General features: G+C 41.9%; 1 protein-coding gene across 3 annotated transcripts in view; it reads left to right on the forward strand.

The window, feature by feature from the left end:
- Positions 1-6,648, forward strand: part of wrn (WRN RecQ like helicase) — a 60,540-nt gene extending 53,892 nt beyond the window's left edge. For all 3 annotated transcript variants that reach the window (XM_084160878.1, XM_084160879.1, XM_084160880.1), the window contains exon 37: positions 2,627-6,648. In XM_084160878.1, the coding sequence (XP_084017004.1) occupies positions 2,627-2,740 (114 nt within the window). In that variant the 3' untranslated portion in view covers positions 2,741-6,648. The remainder of the gene's footprint in view (positions 1-2,626) is intronic.
- Positions 6,649-11,603: the final 4,955 nt, after the last annotated feature.

Below are 11,603 nucleotides of genomic sequence, written 5' to 3' on the forward strand. Positions count from 1 at the left end.
ATGAATTTAAAGTGGGCTGTAAGTACAGAAATGGTTTGCTCTGTGGGAAATGAATATCCAACTAGTCAGTGACTACTGTGTGGAGAGTTTGAGACAGCAACTATGTGAGCTTATTACAGTATTATATTATATGATTTCCGTTATATGAACCCCTTACCTTAATTACTCTTTTGTAGGTTGTGAGCGTCATATGGCAAAACGTGCGTATTTGTGAGAGTCTCAGCTTTTCATACATAGCTTTTAATAGTTTGTAGCTCAAACCATTCAGATTCTACAGACGTTTTTGTAAAAAGACCCGGCCCCCTTCGGGATCCGCCCTTGTCTCACAAACACAATGTTTAAAAGGGGTTAGAAGTTCAAATGGCGCCGGCTTCGCGGTGGGACTCGTTGGGTTAAGAAATATCCTCAATAATCATTCACTGTTGATGTGAATATGTACCTGAAAGCTTTATTTGTTCCACCCTCTCCACACACTCCACTGTGCCTCCTAGTCATGGTAACCTGTGGATCAATATGTGCTTTAGAGCTCCCTCTAAATAGATCAACAGCCAGATCCGTTCTCCCCTTCACTGAGCAGCGGCAGTGAGGTCACTAAAGATTTAGCACCAACGAGATTGAGAGACCAAAAAAAAAAAAACACTCTCCTCAAGGAAATTACATTTAGAGGGGTCAGATAAATTGCTTAAGAGGAATTGTGATGGATGGTAATCCGATGTTGGATAGCGCGCTTGGGTGTCTTGTATTGATGCAGCTGCACGCATGAGACTCACATAGACATGCAGTGGACTGCGGACACTCTAGGCCAAAGGAGGATCTTGGAAGTCCAGTTTAGTCGCCAGGTCCAACCGATTGTAGCAGTCTAGCCATGGAGTATTGTCTTTCGGCACATTTGGACGTTACAAATTTGTGCTGGTACATATTTCCTATACTTCATTATAACATGCACGTCAAATAGATTAAAGTCCAGATCCCATTTTGATCATGCTGTGCGGTCAATGTCGTTTTCAAGAGATTTATTTCTGACACCAGCTTGTTCCTTTTATGTGTTTTGGTTTTCAATCACAGGACCAGGTCACTAATACGTCAGCTTTGTGTCTAGAACTCGTCATACTTCTAGTATTTATCAGAGGTGTAACAGATGGGGGATTTATTGTCTGAGGTTTGTGTGCATTCCTCAACCTCGATTTAAGCTTAAGTCATTGTGGGCTTCTAAGCATTTTTGTATCTCTGACTTGAGGAGATGGAGAGTCACTGAAGACCCCTAAGCTTTTCAGTAAGAGCAATGTTATCGGCTGCATGGCGTCTCTATTTACCCGACCAATAGGTCACGTACTGTAGGTCGGACTGCTAATCCAGTGTGGTTTATTCACCAGAGCTCCTCCTTCTAATCTCTGTTGTCTAGCTTCCGGAGGAGACATCACAAGCCTCACCATAAAATTATGTGTTCTTATAAAGGTTATAAATAATATTTTTCTGTTTTTGTTAATATGTTACTTTTAATGGGTGTTAAATACGCACATTAGTAGTTACTTTAACACATTTCTTACAACAAATAATAAAAGCTGGGGGAGGTAAAAAGCGTCTGCTAAATGGCATATTATTATTATTATTATTATTATTATTATTATTTATTCTATGGAAATATAAAATCAAGATGAAGAGAAAGTTTGTTGCATCCATCCATCCATTTATCACCAATAAAACTCAATTCAGGTGGAAAGAACCGGAGTGAAAGAAAGGGAATGTGATTTAATTTGACTAAAGAACTGTGAATTTGATGCAACAACTGGGACCAATTCTGCAGACAAACGCTCAATTTAACAAAGAACCACCAGAGCCTTCTCCTACATGATCTCAGTAATAACCTTGGAGCAGGTTTCTCCCTGAAGTACCTTTCCATTTTAACCTTGGTGTGGGTTTTCTCCCTGAAGTACCTTTCCATATTGTACATGACAGCTGGTGAAGCTCTCCGTACCAGAACATTGCCAGAACAAGTGTGAAGTTCATATTGAGTAGATCAACGATGATAACTTGAAAGGGCGTACCCAGCAGGCAAAACTGGCTGCAATGGCGTCAGGTTGTATACTGGTTAGATAAGAATGTTTGATTGACGTCTTTTTAGCAACATGAAAAAGACGTCTTTACAACCACGAAAATGTGACATGTTTTCCACGATGTCTTCAAAGACGTCTTTACCTGATTGTAATAGAGACCAGTTGGTTGTAATCTGGTTATATGATGTCTCAACCAGAAAACCAGTTTACCACCAGAGGATTATGTAATTAAGATGTCATGTGCCAAATCTTGTGCCCACCGGGTAGACCTGTGTTTCCCAACTCCGGTCCTCCAGTATCCCCAACAGTACATATTTTTGTTGTGGCCCCCAGAAAAGCACACCTGATTCTACTTGTCAACTAATCATCAAGCCCTGGACAAGTCGAATCAGGTGTTTTTGTCCGGGGCTACAACAAAAATGTGTGCCCTTTGGGGTTACTGGAGGACCGGAGTTGGGAAACACTTGGGGCAGGACCAGAGTTGGGAAACACTGGGGTAGTTTTCAGTGGAGCTAATAACTATCAACCAAGAGTGGACTCATTGTTGTTGATGCATGTTCATCTCTCCACAGAATGTCAGCCAGCCGGCGAAGAGGAAACTACCAGACTGGGCCGAACTACCAAGAGGCTCCAGTTCTTTGGCCTGTGCAAAGAAAACCAAAAAGAACAAAGGACTTTTTTCATAACTGACCAGTGACCAACACATTTTATTCTTACTGACCAAATATTTGTTTTTCTTCTTTTCTTTACAACAAAATGGCAAATAAGGTGTTGTTGCCCAACTTAACAATGTGACATAGCAGAATAATTAATGTAAAAATATATATATATATATATATATATATTCTAAAACTTTTTGTAATAAAGGTACAACTGAATGTACAGTAGTTTAGAGGAAATCATTGGGAAGTGTGATTACTCCATGACTCCAAATCTCATTTCATAATGAGTTGTATCTTCTTATATTAGTACCCGTAGTGATAGATAATAAGTATCTAATGTAACTGTGCCAAGTTGACAAGAAGAAAATTATTAGTATTTCGTAAAACACACAACTCATTAACATGAGTGTCATTGGTTAGATAACTCTTAATCTGGGACCTCTTTTATCACACTGAGAGATCCTTCGGTTTGTCGCTGAGCTAAGGTATTTGTGTCATTCATTCAAATCACGTACAAACCTTCAATAATTACATTTAAGGTTAAGAGATTAGTAAATACAGGGTTTTTACATCCATGTGGACGTTTAATCCTGGTTCAGATTAGTGTGTCTGCAGACTACTTTCTATAGAGATTAACTGGGAAGATTTGTGGGATTATTTGTCACAGATCGTTTTTTATCCTGGTGGGAAGAGAACTGTAGCAGTTGTAAGACTATCAAATGCTGATTTCCTGTTCTGGGGGCAGAGGCTCTTTTTAAAGTTTGAGACCTGACCATTTAAAAACTCTCGAGGCTCAGAGGAGATCTGATCATTTACCATTTCCAGATTATAGTGGTTCTCTTTTGATTTACATTTTGACTGGATAAAAGATAATTACAGTTCATAGTGATTCTTGCAGTAAGCCACGACTGCATGTGTATCCCTGCACTGGCCAGTACCACTGCAGTCATTATGACCTCTAATTTGCTCAACTATGCAATGTCTAGCTATGCTAAACTAAACAAAGTCCTCTCAATCAAGCTGTAACAGAATTGATTATGTACTGTACACATGGTTTATTATTAATGTCAACCGTCCACCGTATTTGAGCATGTTTGTTTGTAGTAAATTATGCATTTGATGAGGGTAACAAAAATAAATTCCAGCCTCTTCTTGGAAACACAATATAGGAAAAAAAGGAATCCACTTCACTTGTGGCCACGGTGCTATCCCAGAACTCATGCTGACCAAAATAGACTTGACTGAATCTAAGATGCCATCCTGTACCCACACTATAGATTTCCATTGGCTGCTGTGGCTAAAGTGAACCCCCTTTTGAGGTCATTCTAGACAGCCTGCCCTCTTTGGATCAGAGTGCGGTGTCAGCAATTCCTTTACATTAGTCATACAGTGGCTGGTCTGAGGCCGAAGCGCTGATGCTGTCAAGTAACAGAAAAGTGCAGATCAGGCCTCTCCCCCGACACCCTACGCATTTGTAATAAACCTTATCAATAAAACCTTAAAAGGAAAAGCCAGTCAATATAGTGTTTTATAGAGACAGGGAAACTTTTTTTAAAGCTTGATCAAAGACCCGGGCTACATTTATAGTACAGAAAAACACAGCATTAAATTACTGATCGGATGTTCTTAGCGTCAGGGGTGCGCCGAGCACAAATGAAATGGGATTTAATGCCCTGTCTTTATAGTGCGCACTAAATGGCACCCTATTCTCTCTGTAGCTAAATGGACCCTGGTCAAAAGTAGTGCACTATAAAGGGAATAGGGTGCCATTTGGGACACACCCTCTGCCTCGTCTGCTGTTCTTATTGATGACTCCCTGTTGTGTTTCGAGTTGGGCTGGATGGCCTGACCAGTGCAGCCACATGCTCCTTGACATGGTATCTGCTGCTGGGTGTGCAGCAGGTGACCTGTGAAATTTATTTGCAGGGCCTTTGCTTGGAAATTGCCGGTGGCGCTCGGATACGTCACGTGTACTCTAATATAAACAATACATTTTCGCAGCATGAAGAGTTTCCCCTCTGCACTGAGATATTTGTGGAATTTTATTTGTCACATGCGCCAAATACAACAGGTGTAGACCTTAGAGTGAAATGCTTACTTACAAGCCCTTAACCATCAATGCAGTTTTAAGAAAAATAAGTGTTAAGTAAAAAATAGATAAGTGGGGGGTGGGGACAATGCAAATAGTCTGGGTAGCCATTTGATTAGCTGTTCAGGAGTCTTATGGCTTCGGGGCAGAAGCTGTTAAGAAGCCTTTTGGACCTAGACTTGGCGCTCCGGTACCGCTTGCCATGCAGTAGCACAGAGAACAGTCTATGACTAGGGTGACTGGAGTCTTTGACAATTTTTAGGGCCTTCCTCTGACACCGCCTGGTATAGAGGTACTGGATGGCAGGAAGCTTGGCCCCAGTGATGTACTGGGCCGTACGCACTACCCTCTGTAGTGCCTTGCGGTCGGAGGCCGAACAGTTGCCATACCAGTCAGGATGCTCTCGATGGTGCAGCTGTAGAACCTTTTGAGGATCTGAGGAATAGGCTTTGTCGTGCCCTCTTCACGACTGTCTTGGTGTTCTTGGACCATGTTAGTTTGTTGGTGATGTGGACACCAAGGAACTTGAAGCTCTCAACCTACTCCACTACAGCCCTGTCGATGAGAATGGGGGCGTGCTCGGTCCTCTTTTTCCTGTCGTCCACAATAATCTCCTTTGTGTTGATCACGTTGAGGGAGAGGTTGTTATCCTGGCACCACACAGCCAGGTCTCTGACCTCCCTTTAGGCTGTCTCATCGTTGTCGGTGATCAGGCCTATCCTAGTATTTTCCTAGTCAGTGTGTTCGATGGTATAATCCTTGTCTTGCTGTCTACAGCATGGGAGTAGAAATACCCTTTCATGATATTCATATTCAGGACATACTGATTGTTTCATAACAAAGTGTAGAGTTTAGGTCTTCGAGATTGAACTCATTGATGTTATTAATATGTTTCCAGTCTTTGAGATTGAACTCATTGATGTTCCGAGTGGCGCAGTGGTCTAAGGCACTGCATCGCAGTGCTAGCTGTGCCACTAGATATCCTGGTTCGAATCCAGGCTCTGTTGTAGCCAGCCGCGACCGGGAGACCCATGGGGCGGTGCACAATTGGCCCAGCGTCGTCCAGGGTAGGGGAGGGAATGGCCGGCAGGGATGTAGCTCAGTTGGTAGAGTATGGCGTTTGCAACGCCAGGGTTGTGGGTTTGATTCCCACGGGGGGCCAGTATGAAAAAAATAAAAAATAAAATAATGTATGCACTCACTAACTGTAAGTCGCTCTGGATAAGAGCGTCTACTAAATGACTAAAATGTAAAATGTAATGTTGTTAATGTTTCCAGTCTTTGAGATTGAACTCATTGATGTTATTGTTTCCAGTCTTTGAGATTGAACTCATTGATGTTGTTCATGTTTCCAGTCTTTGAGATTTAACTCATTGATGTTGTTCATGTTTCCAGTCTTTTAGATTTAACTCATTGATGTTATTGTTTCCAGTCATTGAGATTGAACTCATTGATGTTATTGTTTACATTGCGTCACATGACTTATGCCACCCATACTTTGCAAAAGAGATCTAACAAGTACTTTGGCTAATTTACCTGATGCCTTGGTACAAACATGTTTCCATTGTTAACATTTTCCTGGCAATGACATTTGTAAATTTCGCATGAATTACATTATGCATTATGCATAGTTTCACTAGATAATCAGAATTGCAATTGAGTGCATTTCATCTTAATTCTTTATCTGCATATCAGAATAGGTATATAAAGCATACACAGTCTATTTTGTAGAGATGTGTTGGACTGAATTCTATGGAATATATGAACCTAAGTGGTTAAATTTGTCTCTGTGGATAACTTGGCAACCGATTTAACAGCTATGCAATAAAGAGACAAGGCCTTTTTCTGTAGCGGACAACTGCCCCTCCACCAAATGTGTGTGTACCAAATATGTACACACACACACACACATACACACACACGGGTGCAAGAACATCATATGCATTGTAGTTCATATTGTGGCATTTCACAACGTTTTCGGTAGTGAGGAAACCTGTTACCTGGCTGGAAGTATACAGTGCATTCGGAAAGTATTCAGACCCATTGACTTTTTCCACATTTTGTTATGTTAAGCCTTATTCTAAAATGGATTCAATCGTTTTTTTCCCCCTCATCAATCTACACACAATACCCCATAATGACAAAGCGAAATATCACATTTACAAGTATTCAGACCCTTTACACAGTACTTTGTTGAAGCACCTATGGCAGCGATTACAGCCTCGAGTCTTCTTGGGTATGATGCTCCTCTGCAGATCCTCTTAAGCTCTGTCAGGTTGGATGGGGAGTTTTGCTGCACAGCTATTTTCAGATCTCTCCAGAGGTGTTCGATCGGGTTCAAGTCCGGGCTCTGGCTGGGCCACTCAAGGACATCCAGAGCTTGTCCTGAAGCCACTCCTGCGTTGTCTTGGCTGTGTGCTTAAGGTCGTTGACCTGTTGGAAGGTGAACCTTCGCCCCATTCTGAGGTCCTGAGTGCTCTGGAGCAGGTTTTCATCAAGGATCTCTCTGTACTTTGCTGCGTTCATCTTTGCCTCGATCCTACAACACCATGCTTCACCGTAGGGATGGTGCCAGGTTTCCTATAGACATGACGCTTGGCATTCAGACCAAAGAGTTCAATCTTGGTTTCATCGGACCAGAGAATCTTGTTTCTCATGGTCTGAGAGTCTTTAGGTGCCTTTTGGCAAACTCCAAGCTGGCTGTCGTGCCTTTTACTGAGGAGTGGCTTCCGTATGGCCACTCTACCATAAAGGCCTGATTGGTGGAGTGCTGCAGAGATGGTTGTCCTTCTGGGAGGTTCTCCCATCTCCACAGAGGAACTCTAGAGCTCTGTCAGAGTGACCATTGGGTTATTGGTCACCTCCCTGACCAAGGCCCTTCTCCCCCGATTGCTCAGTTTGGTCGGGCGGCCAGCTCTACGAAGAGTCTTGGTGGTTCCAAACTTCTTCAATTTAAGAATGATGGAGGCCACTGTGTTCTTGGGGACCTTCAATGCTGCAGAAATGTTTTGTACCCTTCCCCAGATCTGTGCCTCGACACAATCCTGTCTCAGAGCTCTACAGACAATTCCTTCGACCTCATGGCTTGGTTTTTACTCTGACATGCACTGTCAACTGTGGGACCTTATATAGACAGGTGTGTGCCTTTCCAAATCATGTCCAATCAATTGCATTTACCACAGGTGGTCTCTAATCAAGTTCTATAAACATCTCAAGGAGGATCAATGGAAACAGGATGCACCTGAGCTCAATTTTGAGTCTCATAGCAAAGTGTCTGAATACTTATGTAAATAAGGTATTTCTGTTTTTTATATTTAATACATTTGCAAATATTTCTAAAAACCTGTTTTCGCTTTGTCATTATGGGGTATTGTGTGTAGATTTCTGAAGAAAAAATAATATTTAATTCATTTTAGAATGAGGCTGTAACGTAACAAAATGTGGAAAAAGTCAAGGGGTCTGACTACTTTCCAAAGGCTCTGTATATTTCATTCTGATGGAACAGTGCTTTGCATGCTCTAACAGGGTAGCTACTTAAAGGTCCAATGCAGCTGTTTTTATCCCAATATCAAATCATTTCTGGGTAACAATTAAGTGCCTTACTGTGATTGTTTTCAATTAAAATGGTCAAAAAGAAAAATAGCTTCTTAGCAAGGGCAATTTCTTAAGCAAGAATTTTGCTTGGACTGTCTGGGAGTGGTCTGAGTGGGGGAGGGGAAAACTGAACATTTGCTGTTATTGGCAGAGAGGTTTGAAACTCTCTTCCTTATTGGTCTATTAACTAATTTACCGCATGGTGATGCCACCATGGAAGGCCGAAACTCCATCCCACCAAAACAGGCTGAAATTTCTGTCTGTGTTTTCATACAGCTCTTTACACTAAAAGGGCACTATCATCATTTTCACAATTTCAACCTCATAGTGTGTAAATATACACTGAACAGAAATATAAATGCAATATGCAACAATTTCAAAGATTTGACTGGGTTACAGTTCATATAAGGAAATCAGTCAATTGAAATAAATTCATTAGGCCCTAATCTATGGATTTCACATGACTGGGAATACAGATCTGCATCTGTTGGTCACAGATACCTTAAAAGAAAAAGGAGGGGCATGGATCAGAAAACCAGTCAGTGTCTGATGTGACCAACATTTGCCTCATGCAGCGCGACGTCTCCTTCGCATTGAGTTGATCAGGCTGTTGATTGTGGAATGTTGTCCCACTCCTCTTCTTCAATGGCTGTGGGATGTTTCTGGGTATTGGCGGGAACTGGAACACGCTGTCGTACATGTCTATCCAGAGCATCCCAAACATGCTCAATGGGTGACATGTCTGGTGAGTATGCAGGAAGAACTGAGACATTTTCAGCTTCCAGGAATTGTGTACAGATCCTTGCGACATGAGGCCGTGCATTATCATGCTGAAACGTGAGGTGATTGGCGGCGGATGAATGGTGCGACAATGGGCCTCAGGATCTCGTCACGGTATCTCTGTGCATTCAAATTGCCATCGATAAAATGCAATTGTGTTAGTTGTCTGTAGCTTATGCCTGTGCATACCATAACCCAACCACCACCATGGGGCACTCTGTTCACAACGTTGACACGACGCCAAACTGCAGTCAGGTCACCTGGTGAGGACGACAAGCACGCAGATGAGCTTCCCTGAGATGGTTTCTGACAGTTTGTGCAGGAATTCTTCGGTTGTGCAAACCCACAGTTTCATCAGCTGTCCGGTGGCTGGTCACAGACGATCCCGCAAGTGAAAAAGCTGAATGTGGAGGTCCTGGGCTGGGGTAGTTACACGTGGTCTGCGGGTGTGAGGCTGGTTGGATGTACTGCCAAATTCTCTAAAACGACTTGTAGAGAAATTAACATTAAATTATCTGGCAACAGCTCTGGTGGACATTCCTGCAGTAAGCATGCCAATTGCACACTCCCTCAAAACTTGACATCTGTGGCATTGTGTTGTGTGACAAAAACTGCACATTTTAGAGTGACCGTTTATTGCCCCCAGCACAAGGTGCACCTGTGTAATGATCATGCTGTTTAATCAGCTTCTTGATATGCCACACTTGTCAGGTGGATGGACTATCTGGGCAAAGGAGAAATGCTCAATAACAGGGATGTAAACACATTTGTGGCCAAAACTTGGGAGAAATAAGCTTTTTGTGCGTATGGATCATTTCGGGGATCTTTAATTTCAGCTCATGAAACATGGGACCAACACTTTACATGTTGCTTTTATATATTTTTGTTCAGGGAAATCACATATTTCTACTACACTGGGCCTTTAACCTAATTTCGATTTAAAGGAATGTACTGAGAATTATTATGTTCTATTATTATTTACAAGCAATTCCTGAGGGCAAACCAACATAAACAAACAAGTAATGTACAATATGTACAGCAGTTTTTATTCAACCAACATCCAGTATGTTATCTAGCCATCTACTGTATTTTATAGTAAACTTGCAATGACGATTTTAAGCGAAACTACTACTGTCACCTACTTATACAGTGCCTTCAGAAAGTATTCACACCCCTTGACTTATACCACATTTTGTTGTGTTACAGCCTGATTACATTTTTTATTAAATTAAGATTTTGTGTCACTGCCCTACACACAATACCCATAATGTCAGTGGAATTATGTTTTTTGACATTTGTACTAATTCATAAAAAAGTATTCAACCCCTAAATAAGTTCACATAAATTGCATGGACTTACTCTGTGTGCAATAATAGTGTTTAACATGATTTTTGAATGACTACCTCATCTCTGTACACATACAATTATCTGTAAATTCCCTCAGTCGAGCAGTGAATTTCAGACAGATTCAACCACAAAGACCAGGGAGGTTTTCCAATACCTCGCAAAAAAGCAGACATTGAATATCCCTTTTGAGCATGGTGATGTTATTTATTACAGTTTGGATGGTGTATCAATGGCTTGCCTCTGAAGCTAAGCAGGGTTGGTCCTGGTCGGTCCTTGGATGGGAGACCAGATGCTGCTGGAAGTGCTGTTGGAGGGCCAGTAAGTGGCACTCTTTCCTCTGGTCTAAATAAATATCCCAATGCCCCAGGGCAGTGATTGGGGACATTGCCCTGTGTAGGGTACCGTCTTTCGGATGAGACGTTAAACGGGTGTCTTGACTCTCTGTGGTCACTAAAGATCTCATGGCACTTAACGTAAGAGTAGGGGTGTTAACTCCGGTGTCCTGGCTAAATTCCCAATCTGGCCCTCATACCATCATGGCCACCTAATCATCCCCAGCTTCCAATTGGCTCTTTCATCCTCTCCCCTGTAACTATTCCCCAGGTCGTTGCTGTAAATGAGAATGTTTTTCTCAGTCAACTTACCTGGTAAAAAATAAAACACCCGGTCACTACAAAGATACAGGCGTCTTTCCTAACTCAGTTGACGGAGAGGAAGGAAACCGCTCAGGGATTTCACCATGAGGCCAAACTTTAAAACAGTTACAGAGTTTAATGGTTGTGATAGGAGAAAACTGAGGATGGATCAACAACATTGTAGTTACTCCACAATACTAACCTAAATGACAGTGAAAAAAAGGAAGCCTGTACAGAATACAAATATTCCAAAAATCCATCCTGTTTGCAATAAGGCAGTAAAACTGCAGAAAATGTGGCAAAGTAATTAACTTTATGTCCTGAATACAAAGTGTTATGTTTGTGGCAGACGGGCATCAAGGCATTCAGTTACTGTTCAATTGAACGTTAGAATGGGCAAAACAAGTGACCTAGGCGTCTTTGAGCGTGGTATGATCGTTGG

The sequence above is a fragment of the Coregonus lavaretus genome, assembly GCF_964263955.1.
Source record: "Coregonus lavaretus genome assembly, chromosome: 4".
NCBI classification, from domain to species: domain Eukaryota; kingdom Metazoa; phylum Chordata; class Actinopteri; order Salmoniformes; family Salmonidae; genus Coregonus; species Coregonus lavaretus.